Source organism: Lepisosteus platostomus, chromosome 6, assembly GCF_059453375.1.
Source record: "Lepisosteus platostomus isolate fLepPlt1 chromosome 6, fLepPlt1.hap1, whole genome shotgun sequence".
In the NCBI taxonomy this organism is placed as follows: Eukaryota; Metazoa; Chordata; class Actinopteri; order Semionotiformes; family Lepisosteidae; genus Lepisosteus; species Lepisosteus platostomus.
In genome coordinates, this window is record NC_142616.1 from 54660226 (window position 1) to 54688097 (window position 27872).

The window sequence follows — 27872 nt, forward strand, 5'->3', positions numbered from 1 at the left end:
TTAAGTTTAGTTTGATATACATTTTTGGCTGCTTAGATCTGTGGATCAGATCATTTGTGCAATAATTGATGCTTTTCAACAATATGGTATTATGAGGTGATGATCAATTTGTGCGATGCACTGGGATAAAGTAAAGTAAAGTCAAGTCAAGTCACATATATAATATATTGTACATTTTTCTGTGTTAAATGCCTAGGGACAGCTCACTCCCAGTTAGGTTTTGCTTATCTAAATTAACACCGTGAAGCCTAGGATCAGTTATAGTCGTGGTCTGTGAAACCCCTGCTTAAGGTTTAAAGACCAAGTTATTAACTGGCTTCCTACACATTAAATGGCTTTTCTGATTGTTTCAGTAAACAATTCCTGAAATATAGAATCTTAATTTTATCTTTGTCGTTCCAGTGGAGTGTCCTGTGTGTGGTGTTGGTGTTTTAGGGCAGCACATTAATAAGCACTTGGACAGCTGCCTAACGAGGGATGAGAAAAAAGAGAGCTTGAGAAGGTAAGGAGGGTTTTTGATTCTTATTTGTGCAAGTCATATTTTTTTCTTGAAAAAAAGGCAATGATTGCACAAATGTAGCAACCAGAACTTGTTGTTAGTATCTGATTTGTAATTTAGCATTATAAAATTACTCTCGACTTTGCTGTAATTTGAATTTCAGGTAACTATCATTAAATCTAAAAACTGGAACAAATCAGAAAACCTCTGTTAATATACAGAAATATTCAAGAGTTTCATTTCCAGTTTCATTTTTATTACAGGAATGCTGGGACACATATACACAGGAGTTTGATATGATTAGCAAGGTTATGCTTTGGAGAAAAACCAAATCTTGTATAGTGATGAGCTGTTTGACATGGGACGTTTCTTGACAATAGTTTCTAATAGCAAAGTCTTTTTTGTAATTTAATTATGATTAACAGCTTCTCCCTTATATTTAATATTATGTAATATTCAATAGCTATGCTGCTATAACTCATACTGTATATATATAAGGAAAAAGTTGTTAATCATAATTAAATTACAAAATAGTCTTTTGTATTTGAAAATTCAGTCTGTTTCCATAAATAAGAAAAAGTGCCCTTTTTTGTCATATGGCAGAAACTTTAACATTATTTTGTGAGTTAATATTTCAAAAGATTTGTCTGATTAGTAAATAACCACAGGAGTAAGAACATTTTTACCAAGGGCTGAAAACAATCCCAAAAGGAAGCCTATGACTCACAGGGCTTTATCTCCAGCAAAGGCTTATTAAGGTCAATGTTCCCTACTATGTAAAGGCAGCAAAACATGCACGGTTTCAGTTGTACATGGTCTGTAAAAAGACAGAGCACAATTCCCACATACTTAGCCAAATAATCTTATGTTTCTTGAAAGGGGAGAATTTCAAAACCTTTAATGACCTGATGGAGCAGTGTTCTGTTCATATGCATTCCACATACTCGTGTAGTTGCAATCGCAGCCCAGTTCACTTATATTCCTTTATTAATTATTTTTAAAAACTGAAGAGCATGGCCAGTGCTTTGGACCCGTTGAATGAAAATGTGTTGTCATTGAACCCTATGTATTCTTGTGTAAGTAGCCTCTGCACTTATCCATGCACATCTCTGCTTCAGGTAAGATAATGACAGTTCTTTTCTGGTTAGAGCAACTACTATGCAGAAATTAATATTGAGACACCCTGAAGTTGTCAAAGTTGCACAAGAATACTATTGCTTTTGTGCATTTTAAATGGCTGTATAGTTTGTTTAAGAATGTTAGTGCGGCACATTATTGTACATTACTGAGCTACCCATTAATATGAAGCATTATGACAGAAAACAGACATCTTAAAAATAGACATTGTTCATTCCATTTTGTTATTATTGTGTTTAGATGTCCTGACAATGAACAAATTCTACATTACATAGTTTTCCTTGGCAGGCTTTTTCAAATTTGCAGCATGTGAAGTCAATGCAGTTGCTTAAGTCATAACTAGACCTACTCAGTTATTCTTGGGAACTTGACTTTTTAATACAAGAATCGCAATTGCCTTAGTAAATGTTTCCCCTTTTGCCTTGAACATCTTGATAAAAGTATCAGTAAAAAAAAGTTTCATTTGGAAATGAATATTATCTCTGAGGAACATAAAAATAATATGCTTGGCTTATAATTTACTTTTCCTGCATTGTATGTTTTTTCTTAATTTCCATTAGAAAATGCATTTGCTACAGATATTGAATGATATTTTTGATATTTCAGGCAATGTTGTCATCCTCAGCAAAGTTCTACAGTATACAAGTTTTACTTTGCCAAATATGGCTTTACTCCTTTTTGCTGGTTTAGAGGCAGTAAAGGTAAAAATGACTTTACTCGTAGTTCATACTGCGACAAATGCAGACTGCTTTGGTATTCAACAGCACTAGAGATCGATACCCTAAAGTACCACTGTATGCTTTTGTCAAAACTTAAAGATAACTTATGTCTGGGTCTTTGTGGGAAGTTTTACCCCCTACGCAGCTAGATCTAAGCTATAAACTATTTGGTTAAAAAGGGAATGTAAGTTTGAATTTGGGCATTATTATTTAATCTTATCTTCCAAAGCCAGCTTGGTAGAACAGTCTTGACATAAACACCAACTTGAAGGAGCTTCTTTTGCTTGCAGAATTTGTCCTTATAAACAATACTTTATTAAAGGCGCTCATTTTTGTTTACTCTGACTTGAAAGTGACTGCCCCCTGACTCCATAGTTGAACAATATATAAAGTAATGTGCTTTTTCTAACATTGAACAGTGTTGGCAAATAACTTGAAGCAATCCAGAATTTGAGATGTCTATGAAGAAAGCCTTGTAGAATTTGCCAACTCTCCTAGCTCTCCTAGCTAGTATACCATACTGTACTTAAATTTGAAATTTAAATTTGAGATTTTATTGAGAATGTCCCCCATATAAAATGTTAAAGAAGTGGTCAGAATATACTGTATCTTTAAGTCTCTGTGGAAGACTTCATTAGAAAAAGGGTGGTTGTGAACTGTAATGTGCTACCCAATGTTTTAATCATTAATAGCCACTTTATGACGTGTAAAGTGTAAAAAAAAATAGTTGACTTTGAAATTTGTAGCTGGAAATCAAATGTAGTAAAACACAGTGGTAACTAGTAAAATAAGCAATTCGAATTATAAAAAGGCACTTGTAAAGGCGAGGTTGCTACTATACTATATCTTGTTGATTTTATTTTTTCACATCTTTCAGTGATTTGTTAATCTTCAGAAGAATATTTATAATGTTATTGTTTCTAAATATGTAATTACAGTATTTCTGATAGAATGACAGGCCTTCGGCTAAATAATACAGTCCTGTAAAATCTCAATTAGCTTAAATTTGTTCTTCAAAATGTTTCATCCTCATTGAAGAGAATGGATGTTAAGGTGCTCTGTGAACTTGAAAACAAGTATGTCACACTTTCTTTACTTGGTAATGCTTATTTATTGATAAGCACCTACTCTTTTTCATGCTTCTGCTTTGTTTCTAAACTAAACTTTCTAGACTTCTTTTGGACATGAAAAGGACCATTGGCATGAACTTTGTGTCTTTTTGCAGCTCTGTTAGCAGAAGGAAGAATGTGGCAAAAGTGGTTTACGATCTCCTTTCTGAACGGGAATTGAAAAAGAGACTCAAGGACCTCAACCTTCCTACCTACGGTAGCCGTCAACAACTTATTAAAAGGCACCAGGAGTTTGTACACGTGTACAACGCCCAGTGTGACTCTTTAAATCCCAAATCAGGTATTTGCATGTGCTTTTTGTGTTGAGATGAAAAAGATCTTAAGACGGGACATTATTTTGTTTTGTAGAATTGCAGATCGAAAGATGAGAGGACACTGCACTTGAAGATAAAATATATCTATATATATTTTTACAGTAGTCATCTCTAAAAAAAATCCCATTGTGTTATGGCACGGTTTATCACTTTCATTTCAAAGCGACACTATAGCGCAGAATAGATCTGTCAAAAGTTTATACACCTTCAGTACTTTTTGTGTTTTTAATTTCCTGTTTTTTGGCCAGTTTCTTGAAGCCTGCCCTCCAGGGATTAAATCTTAAAAACCAAAGCAAATGGGTTACGATTTACTCATTCTCTTCTGTCAGATCCTGTAGTGTATACCACATGAGAGCCCTTTTAAGCTGCTTTAGCATGCATAGGCACTAAAGTAAATTTGCACAAGTTCCTGGAGTAATTCTTTGCAACTTAAGATGAAATAAACCTGCACTTGCTGAATACAATTAATTTAATTGCATCTTCTCTTTGCTCAGTTTTGATTATCCTCTGTTGTAGAACATCATTCAAATTTAGGTAATTTTTTCATGAAACTCTCTGAGCATTTTTATGTGCATTTGGAAAATCAAAATGGATGTTGACAAATATTACACTCACCCATTTCAATACTAAAGAAAGTCTATTTAAAGAATATTTTCTAAAATGAACTTTTACTTTCTAATAATTTCTACAGGAAATTACTTATATAATAATCAAATTATTTGAAATGATTTGCTTATAACATTTGTTATGAATAGGACTTTATGAAATGCTGTAAAACTGAACTTACAGTAAATCTCAGGAAGTGCCAATAACATCTACTTTTCAAACAGCATAAAAATGAATAATATAAATAATTCCTGTAAAAGGGAATATTAAAATATGATTTAAACCAGAGGAATTTTCCACAGAATCTATAGTTGCCAAATGTAGAGTGACTTTCTCTTTATTAATCTGAGTTTATTTTTATTAGAATTATATAGCTATTTATTATACTTATTATGTATGTTACTGACTCCTTTGCTGGTGTTTAATGAAGCAGTATTTAATTGGATTATTCACAAAAAGCATTTGCTATAAAAGTTCAATTTATGTCCAGTTTGGTCTAATTCTCTAATTTAAGGTATGCAAACCGATAGCTATAGTAAAAATGTTTATTTATTTGCTAACGTTCTCAAACAGTGTAGAGCTGATTTTTTGTGGTTGGAGAAAAAAGCTCCGTCCTTTATTTCTACAGCTATTATTGTCTGAGAATGCTTTGCAGTTACAATGAATCTCCATTGCTCTTTTCTCAAAGTTATTAAAGGACTGCAGACTTTGAAAACTAAAATAATAGATTATCAAGATGGCATGATTAATACTATTACACAGCATTTCATATTTGATTTAACAACTCATTACTTAGCCTATAAATCTGAAGAATATTAAACAATCCCAGAAATGTTCTATATATCACTATATCGTTCTAAACTGCCAGAGAATATTAATGGGAAGAAAAACCTGTCAAGCGTGTTATATTACATATGCTTATTATAGCTGTTTCAAACTGATTTTTGCGTTGTCTTTCTCTTTATTACCATGAATATTGATTTCTTCATTTATAAAGACACAGCAGATTCCTTCTGTGTCTACTTGCGTTTCCTTCAGTAATGTTTTCTCTCAGGCAGCAAGTTGCCTAAGGCAGACTCCCAACTTTTCCCATTGATAGGACTCAATAAGTTCTTTATGCTTTATTTTTAACAAAAACCTCAGGAGAAATTCTCACGCATTGCGTTCTGCATGTCATTTTTAAATGTTTTTGTTGAAGTCCACTGGTTTTCCCATACCAACACTCACTTGTGTCCGAAAGGGGTGGCTGGCAGATGGACACCATTCTATTCCCTTGCTGTTGACACAAACAGCTTGTTCGTCATGACCTGTGGGAATGTATTCGTTTTTTACTATCCAGAGGAGGCTAGCTAACATTCAATTACCATTTCAAAATGTTCAGATGAGATGGCCTGTATTTTCCTGTTCTGGTTTATTTGTCTAGGATTGTATCCAGGTTTTTTCCACTTTTTATTTAACTCTTAAGTCTTAAAACATTTGTTTTAAGCCTATCTAGATTTTAAATATACACAGAATATAAAGAGATCACCTTGCAGTGCAGAGTGATTTCTTTTAAATTGGTATGCCTTCCTTTCAGGTATAAAAGATGAAAAATAACAGGGGTGTTTTGTGCTATTTTTGTCTTTGTAATAATAACCCGTACCGCTGCATTATATTAGCAGTGCTAGCTTTTGGCTAGGATTTAGTTTACAAATAATTTATTTGTTTTAAGAGCACTCAGTTTTAAGTTATGGATTTGCCATGCATCAACAGTGGTATTGCCACTTTAGAAAAACACCAAGATAATGATGTACCTTAATTATAAGCCTTAGTGTCTACTTTAAAGTGAAAATCAATACTTGATGTGCAACATTAGGACTGTATACTGTTAAAATGAAAATGGGTAAATGAAAACATCAAGCTCTTAGAATATTATTGCTTACTTATTCACAAACTTATTCACTATTGGCACTAAAGTGTTTAAAGAGAAGCTGAAGATTATGTTCATTGACCATTAATTGTAATCTATTTTTTAAATCTAATCTAGAAGAAATCCATACACTTCTTTATGTTGAAAATGCACACAGTAACTCAGTTAAGAATTGTTGTTGCATTGGATATGTGTATGTCAGAATGGAGTGCAGCATAGTTTTTGAGGCATCTGCCTTAGCAGTGATCAAAGAAGAATACCTTTTGCTGTGTTGTGCTGCATTTCTGTTTAAAAAAGAAAACTTTTAGACTGTAGCTACACTTTTATTTTATAATAAAGAACATTTACACATTCTCACAGTAGCTAAAGATTTAGAAATGTACATAGTACTTATTTATATTACAAATATCACTCCTCATTCTGAGGCTTCGCTTCCAGCTTTTGTTCAAAAAGATAAACAGCCTACATGCTGTAAATTAAAATTCAAACCCCATGCTTTATGGAGATATAAAGGATAGGATTGGAATTTTATTTTTTTTTCTTCAAATGCTTGAAAAATATTTTGTGAGGAAACAAAATGGGTATATTTTATTTTTTGAATGTTTTTCAAATGTCTAAATGTGTTTGTGGGAGAGACAAAGACTGTGAAGCTTCACAGAAAAGCTTGCAGAGCCTGAACTAAGCTATTTGATACCCTAACCAGATATCTGGAACAATTAGCTTCTATTAGCAAAATGAGCTAGACATACCAAATGATGTGCCTTCCTTTTTAACCTTCTTATGTGGAGTTTTCACATTGGGCTTTCCTTTGTGAAGCATTCAACATTTTAGGATGACTGATTGTGCCCAAACCTGTCAGCAATAAACTGTCCAGATCATATATATATAGTATATGAACAGACTGTGATGTAAACTGAAAACTATTTTTTTCAGCACTAGCACCCTCACTTCCTCCCCACCGTCTGAGGAATTAAAATTTAAAAAATGAAGTTTAAGAAGCCCTTTTGTATATTTGTATGAATGTTGAAGGGATATCATTTTGCTTCATGAATCTTAGTTTTACTTGCAGAAAAACCCGTCTACAAATGTTAATATCTCTATTTTTTTATTAATCTGAAACTGATTCTGAAATGTATTAATGCCACTATTTTAAGGACATTAATTCTTACTCATTAAGGCTTTCTTTCAGTGATTGTGGCTACAATTACAATAACTAGTTATTAAAGATTAAAATTTTAGTGTAGCCCAGCATTGTTATTCCATTACATATTTATTTGCTATTGTTTTGAATAGTATTCATGATTTTGGACTTTTTTTTTTGCAGCACAAGAGATAGCAAAAGAAGTTGAAAAAAATGAGAAGCTGAAAACCCAGTTGGAGGGTAAATCTAAACGTGTAAGTGTTTTTTTGTAATGTCTGTGAAGTGCTTTTCAATTTATTTTTCATACAGTGTTTTTGTAAAAAAATAAAAATCCCATTTAATTAGCTTTTTTTTGTTTTTTACACTGCAATTAAATGTATTTTTTCACTACTCTTTAATATTTTTGCGAGATGTTACTCTATTCCTATATGAACATGATGTGATTAGCTTGATCTTTCAGCAGTTAAAAACCATAGCTTTGGTAGGTGCATTGCAGGGCACAAACACAGATGCACACTCACACCAGGGACAATTTTCACTGAGGTTGGTTAACCTACGAGCATATCTGGACTGTGGCAGGAAACTGGAGCACCCAGAGGAAACCCACAAAAACCCAGGTAGTACATGCAACCTCCACACAGATAGCACACTAGGAGCTGAACCCAGGTACCCAGTGCTGCAAGGAAAAACTGCTCCGTTAGGTGTTATTAAACCTAATTGCATTAATGATATGTGAATATACTCCCTGACCACAATGTTAAGAACCTGCATTGAATGAACTGTTAGGCCTCTCTGGGTGTTCCACAAAATTTTGGAAAGATTTTCTACTCTGTTGCATCTCATTCCCCTCAGCATGAAACTGAAGTTGTGATGAGCGTAATAGTATATGTGACTGAACTGTGGATTTTCAATAGAATTTAAATCTTAAACCTGAGACGGTGATAGTCTTATGTTATGTCAACAGATTGTACATTGCCTGTGGCTGCCACAGAAGGTCTATTTATCTAACTGGGGCTATGTAATATTTTTGCCTACATTATTGAACAAAATAGGCTCTGGCTCCCCTGCAATCCTGTATTGGATAAAGGGTTTAGAAAGTGGATGGATGGATTATTGACCAGAAAATGAAAAATCAGCAATTAACATTAAATATGAGCCTTTATATTATGTGGAAGCTGAGCTATCATGCTTGTGATAGTTTATATAATAGCTTTTTAGACTGCATTCTGCAATATCAGTCTTCAGATCTTCTGTTAATGGGAGGTGCACTGATGTATTAATAGTCTATATAATTAATCCGATATAAGTAAACATGGCACTTCCAGCTATCGGAGGTTTGTATAGTTTAAATGCTAATTACCCATATTTAGTTTCATCTTATCCCAGAAAAGGCACTTTCTGCGTCTTTCTGAGACAAATTCCTCTTGCGCCACTGTGCATTGCAATGGCTCTGCTGTAAATAAAAATCAGCTTGAAAGCAACAACAGGATGGAGTTACGGGGCTGGATGTACCCTTCCAATCAAATCGCGTCCTGAAGTAGACAAACGTGCTGTTTTCCAGCTTTTTCCGCGGCAAGTTTTGTTTTTCTAGAGCATGTTTTTTTTAATACGGAATTGGAAGTGTGCTGGAGGAGGAGGTGTTTTTTTTCTGCCCTCTTTTAAGCAAGCATTACGTGTGATGATTATTTCAGTGCTCCATCTGCTTCCACTCATGGGTTGAACATAGCACTACACTTAAAGACTAAAGAAAGTGGATTACTATTAATACATAATTTGGTTTTGTAATTGCCTTCTTGATCTGCGTTTTGTGTATATTCACATTGCGGTGAGGACTCATGTATTTTTCATCTTGTGTTTTCTGATTTTGAAGGGAATTGTGGTTTTAATTTATAAAATAAGGGAAGTTACAGTTACCTCAGCAGGTATAAAAGCTATGTATTCATTTTAATGATGCCCTTATCCAGAGTCATAAGTGATGTGACCTGTCTAATATACTGACCTTCAACGAAACTTACTGCAACAATATTATCATGAAAATGACCATTTTGTAGGAGGTACACTTTAAAGATCAGACATGAATTAAGTCCATTTTGCTGAATGATGTTTCTCATTAACAAGGGGTCTACAGTGAAAGGCAAAGGTTTGTAAGGTATATATATTATTGCTTTGTTAGGATTTAGATTTTATGCAAAGTAAAAATATTTTTGTCTTTTTGTTTGCTTGTTTTTAGGTAATGGTGTTTTCAAAAAATCAAACTGAAGAAGAAATAGATGAATTACATTCCAAATATCGTAAGTTAGTGTTCAATTACATTATCTTTCTTAAAACAATTTGTGGACCATCATCTAGTTTGTGAAATTGTGGGATAAGGAGAGTCTCTGCTGTTGTAGTATCCTGAAGTGTTTTTATTTGAATAGCAACATTAAATGTCAAATTAATTGATATTAATTTTCTTTAGCACATAGGGATCTGAGGTTAATGTGAATTGATTTTATCCCATTGGCAATAATGCATTTTTAAAACCTTCAATTACTTATTACTTTGCAACATGATGTTAAGTGGATTTGCAAATGTCTTATCTGTGTAAGATGTTGTGCATCCAATTTATATATATCAAATTGAATAGGGTATCAGTTCTTTTACAGCTGTACTTTATGTAATATACTGCATCTAAATTTGTACGCACATATTGACATTTTTTCTCGTCGCCCAAGATATTTTTTCACGGGATTGTGGGTATGGTACCATTTCAGGGGCAAATCAAGAATTCTTCAAAAACACTTTCACGCAGCACAAATTAGGTTATCCCTTTCATACAGACTGCTTTCTCAAAAGACACGCCAGTCAACAGGTCGGATAAAAAAATATCCGGTAATAAATAAAAGTATATAAAAGCAGGAAAAAAAACACCATTGCTCATTTCTGGCTGGGATTAAAGCTCCACTAAGGCTCATAGTAGCTGGGTCCTGTTATATTCTCTGCCAAATTTTAAAGCAACCTCAGTAATTTATTGGCATCAGTCTCAATGACTTGTTGCATGATATTGGTGTCACATGCACCTTTTAGGGCAGATCCTGATTTAGAGATGTTCAAGTCATAATCTAGCAGATTATAGTTTTGCACCATTGGCTCCTTAGCCAAGCACAAACGCCCACTGTCTGAATAGGTGGTTTCTGTCATATGAAACAGTTTCACTACTGGTAATGACCGGTAGTGGGGACAGCAGGTGCAAAGGTATGTTTGTTCAGAGGCATGTGTAGGACCTCTGAACACTCCATTGACATAATGTCAATATAAGGATGCATGTTATTTTGAATTGTGACTTGTTTGTAGTTTGGTGTTGTGTTAAATCAAATTAAGAATGATCAGATAATTTTATGTTACACTAATGGATGGAGTATTACATTAGGTTGCTCTGTACAAATTGTGGCATGTTTTGTCTTGTGATAGTTTTATGGCACAAGTTAAGCGCATGATCATCCCTGCGGGCAGCATGGCTGTGGAAGGGACCGAACACTAACACTAACACTAATTTCTAAAACTCTGAACTGACTTTCTTGTGTAAGTCTTAAGCACCTTTAACTATCCTACACCCCACGATCACATTCAGTATTCTAACTAGTTAATCACCATGTGAAATACAGGTGAACTCCTACAGTATAAACAATAGGTGGGCAATTGGAGATTAACCTGTCCTTAAGGGCAACTCTATGGCAGCCTCTTGTGGTGGCCTTATTGTCACTGCATCGCCCAACAAAGCAGCCTTTGTATGAAAAGGTTTTAGATTCCTTTTAAGATTGTTAATATCCCAAACAAAGTTATGAACAGCTATTAATAATAAATACACGGTTCAGTGAAATATGGGGGTGGAATGGGGTAAAAATGTCATTCTTTACACTTTTTAGGTTGTATTTACCCTTTAGAGCATGACGATTAAGTTACCAAAGAAAGCCAGCTACATCCACAGCTGTTTCCTTGCAAACTCTTACGTGAGTTCAGGCTACACTTCCGGTTCTGCTTTTTAACTAGCATCACTGTTCATAAAGACCACCATTACAACTCTGTTCTGGTGTAGGTAGTTCACATGATGTACTATACCACTTAAAAACTTTATATTGAACCATATAGTATAGTATTCCATATAAACAAGCAAAGTTAATTTGAGGTCTGCAACAAAGGCCAAAGTATTGGTGGATTACATAAAAGGGCCACAACACTTACAATGTTCTGTCTGGCTGCTTACACGGTAGCTGGGAGCTTATCCCTCTGAAAGATTTTCCATGTTAGAGGGGGAAATGCATGTTAAGGCATTTAATGAGTTCCTTTTTCCTTTGCAAAAGCACAGGATCCATTCTCGCTGTTTCTCCTGAGGCTTATGTATTTAAAGTATACAGCAAGTGGCATGATTGACTTCCAGTTGCGACAGCAAGTATTTTATTTGTAGTCAAGTATTGTAATGACCAACAGTATGAGAAGGACATGACCTAAAAAGTCTGCCGTTGTTTTTTTACTAGCAGATGATAAAAGCGGTAACGTACAGATTTTACTTTGAAGGAAATTTAAAACATTAATCTAGAACCAGTATGTAGACCTATGAATAGAAAACCGGCAGTGATAAATTCTTAATTAATCACTTGAGACCAATGAGTCACAGTTCTGCTCGTCATGATTCTAGTGTTATAAACATTGCCTGCACTTAAAAAGAGAAGGCTGTAAAAATACCTGCCTGGGTCCTGGGGGATTATTTTTAGTACAGATATTGCTGTCATTACTTTTTAAATTGAGTTTTTAAGCAAAGTGAGACTGACAGTTTAAAAGTTAGTTAAAATGTGAATGTATTTTAAGTATACCATGGGAAATGAAAAATGCTTCCAAATGCAGCCAAGTGTTATAGAAAATACACTAGTGCAATGATCCTGTATGTTCTGTTGTGTTCTTTTGATTTAAGTTAAGAATCATGTCCTTAGGGAGAAAAAAAAATCGTAATGACATTCTAGACATGGCTAGCGTAGCTCCTTAGTAAATATTTTCTGTGATTATATATATATTTTGTTTTTCCTAGGGCATTAAGGCTGATTGCACTCCTGTAAAAAGAAATTTCTTTCTTTTCAATACTGGAATCGAGACAGTATTTTTTCTGTTTCTTCTTTATGTTCTAAGTATAGAATTGTATGTATTCTATACTTATTTAAAATTAAAAACTATTATTTTCCCAAAACATTTAAATAATTTCAGTAAAATAATGTTGTGACATTCAGATTTGTTCAGCAAAGATTGTGATGGCCTGGATGAAACTGTCCTTAATTACTATAAAAGCTTGTATGTATCTTATTTGTTTCCAGTTTAATATTAAATTACATGTCTGTGATCACACAAAAACCCTCAAAAACAGCCTCTTATCCAGGATCTTTCCTCTTTGTTGTGGTTATTGTTTGAGAAGCTATCAAATCTGTTTAGATTGCACATCTGAACATTGCTTTTCTTCATTTTTTTGACTGGTTGTGGTTTAAGTCTTTCAAACGAGATGCTTGAAGTGGAATTTCAAATGAAAATTTGGCTTTTAAAACAAAACACACAAAATGTCGTCTTAACCACCTTGACCTGCTGACAGTGTAGTATTGCAGAGGTTAGTCATGTTTAAAAAATGAATAAAATACTACTTCTGTTTTGTATCATATTCCTTTTCATGTGTTCAACATTATGCAGCTGTATTGCATAATGCATTGTTGCAGACAACTGACTTTGTTAGTTTGTTTTTATATTATTTTGTAGGTGTAGTTGTGGTATTTGTTCAAATCAAATCAAAGTTTATTTATCAAATGCACAACAATACAGCGTGCAGTAGTAGTCGCTGGCAATGAAATGTCTTTTGTGCGAGCTCACAAAAATCACAAGAATAACAAAAATCACAAAATTAAGGTTACGAAAATAAAGTTACATGATAATAAATAATAATGTAGTAGAAATTGAATAAAACTCAATATGAATAGAGCTGCTATGTGTCCATGGTGTATGCAATATATTATGTCCAAGTAGTGCAGTTATGCTGAATACAATGAAAACTGTGTGTCCATGTAGCCATTATGGGTGATTTGCTAAAGGAGCTGCAGGTTGGCTGTTTAGCAGTCTTATTGCCTGGAGGTAGAAGCTGTTCTGTAATCTGGTGAACTTGCTTCGGTACCATTTACCACACGGTAGGTTACTTTCATGTTGAGATGTCAGTTTATTACTGGAATGCCTGTGAATGCATATAGTATTTTTATTTTAAGAAGATCTCTCTCTAAGTTAAGGTTAACTTAATGTTCACTGGATAATACATTTCGTCTAATTCCCTGGCAGAAACTTACATGCAGTTGCAAACTCCTTGTCCTTGCTATGTTTTTAAGCGATACAAGCAATAATTAAATATTTGTTCAGCCCTGGTCACTTCACACAACTTCTGTGCTGTGCGCACTCTGTGCGCTGACGTATAAGTTTCTAGTTCCGTTGTCCCCTGGAAATTTTGTTGAATGGCTGTATTGTGAGAGGGAGGCACCATGATAGTGCAGTCGGTTATCACTGATGCCTCACAGCACTGGAACCGTAGGTTCAATTCTGTAACTGGGGTGCTATCTGTGTAAAAGTTGTATTTTCTCACTGTTTTCCCATGCGTTTCCTCCCACAGTCCAAATACATACTGGCAGGTTAATTGCATTCTAGGAGAATTGGCCCTTTGTGACTGTGTCTGCCTTTCAAAGGACTTGTATCTCGTCCTGGTTGTGCCCGTTGCTTGCTGGCTTAGGCTCCAGCTCCGGCTCCCCTTGTATCATATTGGATAAAGTGGTTGAAAAATGGATGAATGTATAGTTTTTTTTTTCGTCTATTTTCTGTTTTTATTTTGGGGATACATAATTAGGAATTCCACATTGGATGGGCCTACATTTAAAAGTAAATGTGATTTTGGATTTATTGGGGAAAAAAAGAACACTGACAAATACAAATCTGCCAAAACCAAAAATGTCCCTCATTTTGAGAGCAGTATATGTATTCTTTCGTTTTCTAGAAGGCTCAGACATGAACTGACATAAGAGCACGTACTGTATGCCTGAACTAATGGCGTATTCATTTCTATTAGTCATGAAGTTCAAGGTCTCATTTCGTAATGATTGTTTTTTACATCATTATCTATGACCCATTACAGAATCAGCTAGAGTATTTTTAATGGAAGTATCTAGGATTCAGGAGCTTACTTTATTAATCAACTCTTTACAAGCTGTTCAAAGACTTGCACATATCCTGAAATACAGCAGTTTTGCTTTGGTAAATTTCCAGTCTCTTGAAAAACTAACAAAATCAGTAAACAAAATCTCAAGTAAATGTGACAGCTATAAAAAGTAAAACAGAAAAGAAGTGTTTCAGATTTTATTATTTTGGTCAAAGATAATATTGGGTACAAAAGCTCTAAATCAGGAAAGCCAAGCTGTTGAACCTTAGATACTCCCTTTTGTCAACTTTATCTTGTAATGTCACTTCTTGAAGCCAATCTCCACAGGTCTGCAAGCTTGTCACCAGGCATTATTAATGTCTTTTTGGTTCAGAGCAGTGACAATGACATAAAAATGTCTTCAGAGAAAGATCAGCCTTGCACTGAAAATGATAGAACTACTGGTTTATTTCTTGAGGTAAAGAATTGATGGAGGAAAAATACACTTCCAAATGTTGCATTATCGCCTGCCGACATGAGTCTGTAAAATACAAGAATTAAATTATCTATTGGACCTACAGAGATTTGTTTTTTAATTATTTATTGTGTTTGACTGTATAGCTTTCAAGAAGGAACAAGTAAAGGTTTATTCCATGGTGAAAAGAGAAGAAAGAAAACACAACGTTTCGGATGTGGGGCCTTCATGGGGTGTCACACAGCCAATTTCTAAGGGTATGCTCCAAAGAATGTCTGCCCATCTGTGGTATGATGCTTCCCGTAAAAGACAAAAATGTTGGAATTCCATGACTGGGAATGACATTGAAAGGGGGGAGGAGGGATATTATTTCCAATCATATCTTCAAATACGTAGTCTGCGGGTATGCATTTGGATTGTTTTTATGAAATGCAGGCGAAAACCGTGCGGAGAGCCCTTGGGATGTCATCTAAGGCCCCTGCAATGCCTTAACTCTCTTGGGAATATAGTTTTAGAAAAGTCTTACAGAAAAACCATTTGCTGACCTCACCATCTTCCTGAACTGTACTTTCATGACCTTGCTGTTCCTGCACTTGACTTAGTCCACTTAGTTTGTGTACAAACTAACCTTCTCTTCAAGTCCCCATTTGCCCCAACCTGATATTGAGCATTATTTAGTCCTGGTTCTTTGAATCCAGCTCATGTTTTTTTTTTCTTCTTCTCTGCGTATTCTTTGAACCTCTTTTGTTGATTTTGTTTTTCACGTATAAAAAGTTTCCTATTTCACAAAGATTTCAAAAGCAGTCTTGTCTGATTTTGTTGCTAATGAAGCGTACAGTGGAAGAATGCAAGTGTTGCATGAGTCACTGTATAATTTTAAAAAATCCAACAGAAAGCCTCAGAATTATTAAAATAGAATGTTCAACAAGTCCTGCCTTCTATTGAAAAATAGAATTCCCCATCTCATGGTGCAGGTTGTGAAAATCATCATGGTTTTAAGAGACTGCATATTTTATTGGATACATTGTAAACTAGGCATTTAAGATCATACACCAGATAACCTTAGAAAGCTGCAGTTAACCATCCCTGTATTTTTCACCAAAGATTTGACCGTAATGGGGTGCTCAAAATGATGTTTTTGTTCGGTGCTTGCTAACATTAGAAGATAATTTTTTTTAGTGGAATTTGTACTCCAATCCAAGCATAAGGCACAGAAGCACCAGAACCATTATCTGCCCATCTGTGGTATGAGGGCTGTATAATGAGCTTTCAGATATCTTCTTCATCCTGGGGTCTAGGTGTTATGTGCTGAAGTAGCCAATCAAACCTAACCTGCACAGAAAATCAAAGTACAGGAAAAAGCATAGGAATATTTCCACTCCATACAAAAAGGTACTCAAAAATAGAATTGAACCCAGCACCCTGAAGCTGTGAGGCAGCAGTGTCAAATAGTACCAAATAGTGCATAACAGTGGATGAGCAGTAAGCTAAAGTACAAGGAGTAAAAGATTGTACACTTCATACCTTAAAATGGATGTTTCATGTGCATATTTGAAGTAGTTGTGATTAGCCATTTCATCTCCAATATAACATGTGGGCTTCAAGAAAGATTTTGGTTAGTTTTTTGCTGAAATTACCAAATATCCAAGAGTATTTTTGCGTGATGGAATTTGACAAATATTATAAACATTTACGCACAGTGGAAGAATTGTGGCTTATAAAGTAAAATAAAAGTGTAATCCTCTAGCATGTCCTGTAACAAGTGCATTACATAAAAAAAGGTAATATGTTCCAGATGAAGGTGAGCAGAGAGAACCTAGATTGCCCCAGAAATGCAATCTGAAAATAGAAGAATGTTTTTAATTATTCCAGTCAAAATATTTGCTTTCCAAGAATTCATGATGCAACAGTTATTTAACGGCATCGTAGCTGCCATAGTTGTTTAATGAGATGCATATTTTTGTCAGGGTTGGAGTTGCTTCTTACCAAGCCCTTGGTTTTCATAGACGGACAGAGCGTTCGTAATTTGGGAATGATTTTAATCCTTAAAACCATCACGCATTTTTGTCAGTATAATCACATTTTTTGTTACATTCCATTTAAGTGCATTAAGGCTGCTTTTCTTTCCACACTGACCACTTAAAAGCACATAATTGAAAGCATGGATTGGAAAAACAGCAGTATTGTCTTTCAGTTCATACATAGTTCGTTTAAATTAAGAACATAAGAATGATTACAAACAAGAGGAGGCTATTCGATCTATCTGTTACGTAGTTAGTAGCTAATTGATCTAAGCATCTAATCCAGATATTTCATAACAATCCAGTGTGTTGGTGTCAACAATGTGTGTAGCATGTGACATTTTGGGGAAAATGCATTTCCATGTAGTTTGCACTTGTGTAAGTCTAAAAAGGTTCTCTTCCTTCAACCAGTAAGTTTAGGACACTTCCATGAACTCTGGAAGGTACCTAGTTGCTTTTCTCGGGACTGACTCCAATGCAGCAATATCTTTTTAGATTAGACTTATGTGTAAGGTTCCATCTTTGAGATTCCTGTGTGCAACAAGAGGAAGAAACTCCAAGGTGCTTTTCTAAATGAATATAAAAAAGAAGTTTTTGCGTTTTGTGATTTTGAAGTCCATCTAAAAAATTCGATAAAAATTGCAGATTATTATTGTGTTATTTAAAATGGTACACTATGCGCTACCAGTGGCACAGCGGTTAACTTTGCTGCCTTCCAGCACTGAGGCCCTGTGTTCAATCCTAGACCTGGGGTCGCTGTCTGCATGGAGTTTGTATGTTCTCCATGTGTTCACATGGGTTTCCACTGGGTGGTCCAGTTTGCTCCCACAGTCCAAAAACATACTCGTAGGTTAATTGGCTTCTGGGAAAACTTACTTGGTGTGTGTGTGCATCTGTGTGCCCTGTGATGGATTGGCTTCCCATCCAGGGTGTATCCTGCCTTGTACCCTTTGCTTGCCAAGATAGGTACCGGTTCCCCCGCGACCCTGAATTGAATGAAACAGTTAGGAAATGGATGAATGGTACACTACAGAAAATTAGAAATATGAAAGAGCTCTACGTAGCTTTGGATGGAACCTGTTCCAAATGTAGTAAAGCATTGTAAGGATTATTCTGTGAAGGAAATAAAAGCAACTTTGTGCTGTCATCGTTTTCACATCTTTTTATACCTGGTGCTGAGATAGTTTTTGTAGTATTGCTATATGGTAAGAGACTTTGTTCTGATCAAAAGATTTTAGTAAGTGAATTGTACTAAAAATTAATAATACAAATTTAAAGCTGCAAAATATAATGTCCAGAGGTTTAATCCAAATCTCATTTGTCATGTTGTCTATACGTTTTCATATACAGTAGTAAGTGTCTAAGGTTTTTGCTCTGCGGTTATAGTATGCTTTAAAATGTAATATATTAGGACAAAATTATTCTTTCCGTTTCTTTCTCTGAATATATTCATTATAGAAGTATCTTTTTAAAAACTGATTTTCTGTTATGGTTTTAATTCAATGGAATGATTAACTCACAAATGAACTCACATGTCCATTTTCATGTTTGTTACATTAAGAAAATAACATTGTCTTCATCATCAAAGAGGATGCTCTGTTCCATATTGCTTTTTGTGTACAACTGTTTTCAGTTACTGTTTGTTTCTGTTTTGATTCCCGCTAACATAATCTAATAGTCATGTCGGTCTGCCAAATCTAACACAAAACATTCATTTTCTTCCTTTAATCTAAATCTATTTTTGTATCTGTGTTTATCCCAACATATAGAACTGTTTGTGCATTTGAGTCATAGGTTTATGCTGTCATTTTCAATAATCTACTCATCTTTACACCATACAGCTGCTAGAAAAAGCATCAGAAAAAGGGAATTATGCACTTGATGAAAATGTTAAAGTACTACAGAAATTCATACTGTCTTTAAGGGATTCGGGACCAATACAAGGTGATCTCTTTATCTAAACAGGTCCTTCACACCTTTTCTTCTTGGTGACCAGATTTATTTAGAATAAGATTAAGAATGCAAAATAAAAACTGCACTGCTTTAGTATGACACATACTGTAATAATCAATTTACAATTAATATAAACCAATATATACAATAAAGTTTTATTTCCAGTCAGTTTGCTGTATATACAGTATATATGCTAAATGACTATTAGGATGTATAGTTCCTGGCTCCCTTGCCTTCCAAGCTTTAGAAAGACGTGCAAATACTTGATACAATTTTCAGGATAAATTGAAATAAGGAAAAAACAAAGCCCACTTGCTCACATTTAAAACGGACCTTTTTAGTTATTAGTTCTGATTGTTTTAAACGTTTTGTATGTTATTTTGTGGTGTAATCTTGGTACAGATTCTTGGGTTAATTCAAACAAAATGAGGAATTTGTACAAAAGTCAGTTGTTTTCTGGGCACCAGAACTGTGTCTGAATGTGTGAATATGCAGACAATATGCAGGCAGCAGTATGCTTTTTCTTGTGTTCTGACTGTTTTTGCAGCTCTTATTTTTATGATGTTCAGTAAACATAATCCATGTGATCCAAGTCTTTGGATTGACAGGCTTGTATTATGGTCGGTGGCTAATGATGCTCTTGCAGATAAGAAGCTTCATTCTTTTCTGTCTAGAGAAATAAATAAGTGAAACCATTGCCATTGTTATTTTCCATTTCAGTTCTGTACAAATGTAGAATCTCTATTGTGGGGTTTTGGAGTTTACCAACCTAGAAAACCTTTTCACTGCTACTTTATCTTTACAAGTGTTATGACAGTGTTTTATGTGTAACGTGTTTGTTCAAGTAGCTGATTTATGTAGTTGTATTCCCTAATGGTGCCATTGCCATTTATAGTTTATTGTAGAACAATGAATACATTTAGTAGTTAGTACTAAAGGCTACCTCTTATTGAATTTTGGTGACGGAATAACAGAAAAAAGTGGTCTGAGTGGTAGTGTGAAGGTTGTGAGGAGAGATTCAGACTGATTCAGAAGAATTTTTGTTTTGTCAGGTGCCAAACTCATTTGTCAGAACAAAACTCATTGTCCCTAAATATTTAATAACACTTGAATGAATATTTTTTTCAAATCTTTATTATGTATGAAATGGTAGGTGGACTGTAATGAGATTTTTTGGAAGCTGTGTTGGTTATGAATGCACTAAACATTTATAAATGGGTATGGAAAATATGGTTGTGGTTTCATACTTTTTTTGGACAGGGCTGCATAAATGAGAAATGAATGCTTAAAAGCATGAGAGATTAAAAGCATCGCTTTGCATCCCATTATCTCACAAAAAACACCTTACTTTCTTTACCCTTGTAAATTTAATTAAAGTGCCTATTGAAAAGACCGTGAATTTGATGTCATGCATCTATTATGAGTAATCAATGCGTTGTGGCTATGATTTGTTGCAGGGAAACAGCACAAGGATGAGTTCTCTCAACTTATTGCACAGGTGAGAGGGCGCTATAAGAAAAAGCAGGTGAAACAGGAGCCAGAGGAGGAAATGGATCACGAAAGGGAATGCTCTACAGGTACAGGCAGGGGAATTACCTTCAGAACATACAGTATTTCGCCACAGGGCAGGGTACACCCAGGACCGGGCGCCAGTCCTTCACAGGGTACACACAGTCATACACACACTTGCATTAGGGTCAATTTTCACAGAAGCCAGTTCTAAAAGTATATCTTTGGACTGTTGGAGAAAACCGGAGCACTCAGAAAGAAACCCTTGCAGACACTGGGAGAACATACAGACTCTATGGTCCATGTCCAGAACTGCTATTACACTGTACAACACTGTACTGTGACAGTCCATACCGAGACCCGTAAATATGTAATTGATGTGGAAGATCTGTGAGGCGGCCATCATTTAACAGTGGCTAACAGTCATTTTCAGTATCACAAATAATGTTAAAACTTCACTAACCATAAAGGGATTGAATAACAAAGCACAATCATGCATTATTCTTTATTTAAAGCTGGTAATATTTCTTATTAATAGTCTGCATTGCAGTCTAAAATGCACAATATTTCACCAGAGCTAAAACAGCAGCTTCAGAAATGGGTTTTAAGTTTACTACATCATCACACTCTGTCTAGCAGCTCATATTGGAAGCCCCCTGTTATTTCTCCCTCCTTCATTCTCTGAAGTTTATATTGCATCGCTATGTTTTTTTTTAACCCTTGGTACAGATTGATTAGATTTCCCTGAAACACTTGTGGCTTGTGAATTACTGTTTACAAGAAGGTTTTTGTATTTTGTTTTTGAATTCATTTAAATAAACACATTCTTAGGCTTTACTGAATATTATATATGCTTATGAACATGCATGTACAGTACATGTGAATATTTGTGTATATACTGTATTGAAGAGGACCTGCAGTATTTCTGAAATTTGCTGACTCAAGCAAAATGGATTGTTTAGGCCTGAATGAAAGCAGAATTTATTTTTATCAGCAATCTATATTATCCATATTTGGCTAAAGCTAGCTTTCCCCAAATTATTTGACACAAAGCATAGAGATCTTGAGGCAAGTAGGCCTTTGCCTCATTTAAATGTTTTTCTCATGTTCTGTATTGAATGGTCTTTTTGGAACTCTTTTTTTCCTGTGTAGAATCATCTGAAGTTTCCCATGAAGAGAATGTCACGTTAGATCATGTTCCTGGACCACCCAGTCCTTCTGTCAGTGAAGTGTCCATTAGCAGGTAAGATATAACCATGCTTTAGACTTCCAAATTGTTTTTTGTATGTCTGACTCATAATACCTATTCCAGTCAGATCAACACAGAACATAACATAACATCACTTTATTGGCCCTATACAATTTCTTGCGTTAGGAATTCGTCTTTTCGCATACCCCAGCTTGCTCTCCATGAGACAGGGAGAGAAGCCTGGGGTCAGAGTGCAGGGTCAGCTATTGTACAGCGCCCCTGGAGCAGTTGGGGTTAAGGGCCTTGCTCAGGGGCCCAACGGAGAAGGATTCCTCTGCTGGCTGCAGGATTTGAACCAGCAACCTTCCTGGCACAGGCGCAGATCCTTAGCCACAGAGCCACCGCTCTGCCCCTATATACATCTATATACATATAGCATATATTAAGTGTCTCTAAATATTTAGTGTTGGGGCTGTCTGTTTCTGTTGAACAGGTTTGTTAGCAACAGTGCGATAGAGGTTTGGAGTTTAAGGGAAAGGTAGGAAGCAGTTTGGCCTTTTTGATTTATACTGCAGTTTGTAAAGTTTCCTGAAACTTGGCTGGTTAGTAGCTGGCAACTATATTTTTTTAACTTTGAATGGAATGTGTTTGAATGTGTAAAAGTTCAATAAAGTGCTTAGAATATCACTTGTTAATAAAGTAATACAAAAAGGTTCTAAATATAAGAAGTACATGTTTTATTTTCAAAAAAGTTAACTGACCATAAAATTGAATAGCTGCTCCAATACAGGATAAAAGTTTCAAGTTTTTATGATGCAATCAGTAATCCTCTCATTTTTTTTCTATTTCCGTTTTGATTTTTCAATGTCCAAGTTCTCTGTTGTTCAGTGAAGCACATTGTACAAGCCTACACTTTTTATGCTTTGAGAGGTCAAAGCGTAATATAGGTAAATTCTCGGAATAGGTTTTATATATTTGAAATTTGGTGGTATGTTCTACGTTCAAAAGCAATTTTATTCGACACCTATTGCTTCATAATTCTGAATTGGTTTTGACTTTTTTCCCTTTAGTAGAAATATTTTAACATTGAAATCATGAATTTTGACACTAAGGTTACATTTTCTACACTTCACATTTTTTAAGTCTTAGACAAGGAAGACTTTTGAGTGATTCAGCTTCCACAAAACCCAGAGCTTCTATATCTGTTTATCCCAGTAATTTGATATTTATTGATCCAGGCATTTGAGCTTCTCCTCTGTGGCTTATTGTTTTTCCCAAGCTCCTGTAACCTTGTGTACAGGTAAAAAAAAATACTACGGAATTTATAGGAACTTATTTGTGATGTTTGTGGTTTTCAACAGATCTGAATTAAATGATCCTTATGTGACCATGTTTTTCTTACTGTTCTTCATGGATATTTATGCGATGGAAAGGAATATTCCTCTGAAGTGAAATCACCCGGAGATAAGTGATTCAAGTCCTAAGTCATCTGGCAATTTATCATGGAATCAGAAAAGTGTTCACGTTTTTTGGTTTGTTTGTTTTTTTTCCTGTTGGGTCATTCATCATGATGTTAGTATATTTAAAAATGACGGCAGAGGACTTGTACTATAAACAGCCCTGCACAGTTTCTTTCCCGTGGTTTGGCATTTACCTGTTGCAGGTCTGAGAAAGCTGGGGTAGGGTGTGAGACATGTGCTTTGGGATTTTTGTGGTAACTTGACTGCTTAAAAAGGACACTGAATAATAAAGATTACGATCAAGGGAGGGGACGGATTCTGAAGAATGCTAAATGCATCTTAGTCAGCTCATAACTATCCAGAATACTAAAAGAGTATGTGAACTGCTGCTTCCACATTATTGTAATGTAGCACACTGAATGCAGGAGCATTTGATTCTTTGGTTGCCTGAACTTTCCATTTCTGAGACTTTTCATATGGTATTTTTTAACTGGCGCCTGAGGCTATAAGAAATTATGGAGTGTCAAGTGTCTAATTATCAATATGTAAACATTTGCGTGAAAAGCACATAAGACTTACATGACTATATCTACCACACCAGTCTAAAGGGTTACAGAGAGAAGATCAAAGTGAAATGTAATAATAATAATAATAATAATAATAATAATAATAATAATTGCCTACACTTACATAAGGCTTTGTTTTCTTTCAAGTGCTGTAGCTTTTAGTACAATGAGCATTAACATTGAAACACAAAATCAGCCTATAAAGATAAGATAATTGTGCTAGTTTTGATATCAATAAAATCATCATCACACTTATAAAGCACTATTCTGGATATTCCACTCACAGTACTTTACAGTTTAATTACCTGCCCGATGTGACAGCAGCCAAAGTGCACCAGTGTGCTCACCATACATCAGCTCCCAGTGGGGAGGACAATAGAGTAATGAAACCAATTCATAGATGGAGATTATTAGATTGGTAAAAGCGGGTGAAAATCTGGCCAGGATGCCGGGTTGAACAACCCTTCTTATTGACCAGGGAGAGTTACAGTAGGACCTAGATTTTATGTGTCATCTGAATAAAAGAAATGGACTAGTTGTAGTGGCATGGACCTTAACCAAACATACAGTACCTTAGGGGATATCCAAGAGACCTTGAAATAACTAATGATATAGTGGCAGTCCTTTCTCCAAAACAATTTTAACTCCTTTGAAACACTGAGCTATGTCGAGGCCACAACTAATTATGCTTTGTTCACGTTATGGTCGTTCAGAATCCTCCAATCAATTTGTTTCTCATCTGTCAATCACCTCTGCCCTTCATCAGCGTGTGCCCTGAAGCCCTGTCTGTCTTTGGTAGCCTTTGTCGCTGTTGTTAAATCTTGTCATAAATTACACATTGTTCCCTCAGTATAGTGCAGGCTCAATGAACATTTCAAATAATTTTTCAAGCAGTCCCTGTTCTTTTAAAATGTTTTTAGAAAGTTTTTTTTTTTACTTTGAAGGGTTTAGAAAACAGTGATTGGTATTAATATCCTCTTAAGTGTTTTTCCCTTAGATGGAGAAATCCATGAACAATTCGTTGCATATCAAAAACTCTTGATTTAATAGAGTTTAACTTTATTTTCCTTTAGTGACTGTTTTAGAATTTTTTTACCTGATTATTTAACATATGGTAACTGTTATAACTCTTAAGAAATGTAATACTGTACCTGCTTCATTTTTCTATTTTAACAACCTTGCAGAGTCCAAGTTTTCCCTGGCTTAGGATCTCCAAATTGTCAACTTGCCTTTTCAATTAAAGCCTGTCCATTTGTATGGCATCTCTTGCTTTTACAACAGGTGTTATAGTTAAGATGGAAAAAGATATGTGCGAAAAGTAAAGTTTAATGATTTCCTATTGGTCTCCATTCAATTTTTGTTTATTAACCACATATCAATATGTGACTATTTAATAACATACATTTTTAATAGAATTCTTAGTTTGTGTAATGTGTGTATAGATGTGGTATACATGATAATGTAATGTAGGTTGTGTTGATGTGTAAGAGGTAAACAGCTTCACTCAAGATATCTTAAGAAAGTAATAGATGAATGAGAATACTTGAAAGACAAGGAGGAAAGAATTTAAACTGCTCTGCTTTTGCAGTTGAGCAACATTTCTAAAATCCATTGTCCATTCGTCTTAAGAAAGCCTATAATACCCGGTAAGGGTTATGGCAGCCCGGAGCTTATCCCAGGAGCAAGGTACAAGATGGGACAGAAACTCAAAAAGACAGAAGCCTGTCACAGGTGGCACTCACATAGGTACATTTATGGAAGGAGGGTGATATAGCCAGCATGTCTTTGGAAAATGGGAGGAAATCAGAAGACCCAGAGCTGGAGCGAGCATGCAAACTTCTCACAGAAGGTGCCCCAGTGCACAATCGAAGACTTAAGGCAGGAGCGCTAACCACATTCCCACTGTGCTGCCTCATTTCTTAAAATTCATTGGCTGTTTATTTTTGTTTTTTAATGTCTTTTGAAAGTAAAACAATTCCTCATTATGAGTGCTTATTAAAATGCTTCCTTTAAGAACAACAGAAAATTTTAGCCACCCACAATTAAAGCATCTGAGCCAGTGTGCTGAAGTATGTACTTTTCTTTGATCTTCAATATTGAAATACAGTTTATACAAGAGTTTCACTGGAAAACATAGAAAGGAACAGAAGTTAGAAATGTTAGAAAACAATCATAAACGTGGTCTAAAATGTTTTTTTCCAAGTTTGGTTTTTTTATTTGAAGTATGTTATACTAGGTTATACCACTTGTGTTCTGACACCAACATAAATTGTTCTCTGGATAAATATTTCAATACCACTTTAAATACTTTCAGATGTAGAATCATTATCCACTTATTTGTCAGTGTTCTTGTACAGAATGCTATGTGTAATTTATTGTTAGGAAATATATTTGTGCTAAAACGAACACAAAACTTAAAAGGCTATGACTTCGTAAAGTACTGTTCTTTTTATTGTTTTAGACATTTAACTTTTCAGCATTTGCCTAGAGCAGGGCTTCCCAGTCTTGGTCTTGGAGGACAAAACACTTTTTTTTTTAATCTATCCAACATCTTAGTTACATAATTTAACCCTTAATTAACTTGACCTTTAGAGCCAACCTATGAAAAGATCTAGCCTTTTCTTTCCTTCACTCAGAGCCCTCCTGCCTCCTTGGAGACTGCTCTCCAGATGTCACCTAAGTTATCCCGTCTAAGCCTTACAACAGAGAGACAGGTTAATACTCCACCAGAGGCTCCAACCAAGCTGATGTATCTCGCTCTCATGACTGATGATATCATCATGGGCATTCTCTTTGTGTGCTCTTCCACAAGATGACAAATCTGTGTTCATCGGTCTCTAATGCAGCTATGCAGCTATGTCGTTCAGATCTTACATGCCAATGTGTGCATTTAACCCACAGACAATTGTCCCATTTCTCATCGATTGCCCCATCTCTCTTTATCTTTATTACCCTAGTAACCATATATGTACAGTTCACCAGACAACCTGGCTTCTGTTTTCCCGCTACACTGTCAAGTATGTTCAATTAAATATCAGTGCACCTGCGTCTGAAAAGATTGATCGTTTTTCTGATATTTGGGCCTTTGTTGCTGGTTATCTTGTGTTACAGTATATGTGCTCAGTATACATTGCATTTAAATGATTCTGTCAGACATAAAAGTGGAATAGTTTTCCAAAGGGCATTCTTGTTTTATTACTGCCATCAGTTGAGAATATGCTATGTGTTCATGCCAGTTAAAACCATTTAGCATCATCAAATTAGTCCATGCATTGTGGTTTATGGAAATGAGACTCTGGGGCAATTGTGACAGTATTGCCGTCTGTCATGGTAATTTACTGCCATGCTAGTAAACAGAAGGAGACAAAAACAGCTTTTACTACTGTGGATGGTAGGTTTTAGAATAACCTTCACTTTGTTTTAGATGCCCAATATGGTAAGATGACATTTCCCCGTTCACTTAGCTAAATAACTTACACTGGTGAAAGATGCCTCCAAATCTGAGTTTGTATGAGTTAACATAAAGAATGCTAACAATACATCATACAGAACAAGTATATGTGTTCCTCAAGTGGGTGTTATCACTGCTGAAAATGTCGGATAATCTGAGAAGTGAATCGGTGTTGACTATATCTCACCAAAATGGTATTATTTATGAATGAAACAGTTTTTATTTACAGGCTAGAGGTGGCAGCGTGAGTAATGGCCACTTCAGAAAAATCAACAAATGAGCTCAGTTTCTTGGCATAAAATTGAGACCAGTCCCATTAATTATTTCTGATGAAAGTTTATGAATGTAATGCTAAGTCTTATTTGAGAATAAGCAGTGCCTTCCCATGGGTAGCAAGAATCACTCAACAAAATGCAATGTTTGTTCCCTTTTGAGGACTTTGAATTATTATGGTAACGTGATAAAGAAAGTTACCGTCCTCAAAGAAAGAGCTTATTTACCGATTAATTGCAGAATCTCTGGCAGTGAGATTTCACACAAAACCAGTAAAGGGATATTTTGATTGTAGCTTTGCTAGGTTATGGGAATTTTTTTAAAAGAATGTTCCCGT

At 35.2% G+C, this 27872-nt stretch overlaps 1 protein-coding gene across 3 annotated transcripts in view; it reads left to right on the forward strand.

The window, feature by feature from the left end:
• rad18 (RAD18 E3 ubiquitin protein ligase) overlaps positions 1-27872 on the forward strand; it is a 59172-nt gene that overhangs the window by 15252 nt on the left and 16048 nt on the right. For 2 of the 3 annotated variants that reach the window (XM_088636378.1, XM_088636379.1), the window contains exons 6-12: positions 403-502; positions 3581-3765; positions 7639-7709; positions 9686-9746; positions 15260-15370; positions 20545-20664; positions 21749-21839. In XM_088636378.1, coding sequence (XP_088492504.1) covers positions 403-502; positions 3581-3765; positions 7639-7709; positions 9686-9746; positions 15260-15370; positions 20545-20664; positions 21749-21839 — 739 coding nt within the window. The remainder of the gene's footprint in view (positions 1-402; positions 503-3580; positions 3766-7638; positions 7710-9685; positions 9747-15259; positions 15371-20544; positions 20665-21748; positions 21840-27872) is intronic. The other variant, XM_088636380.1, reaches the window with a different exon arrangement.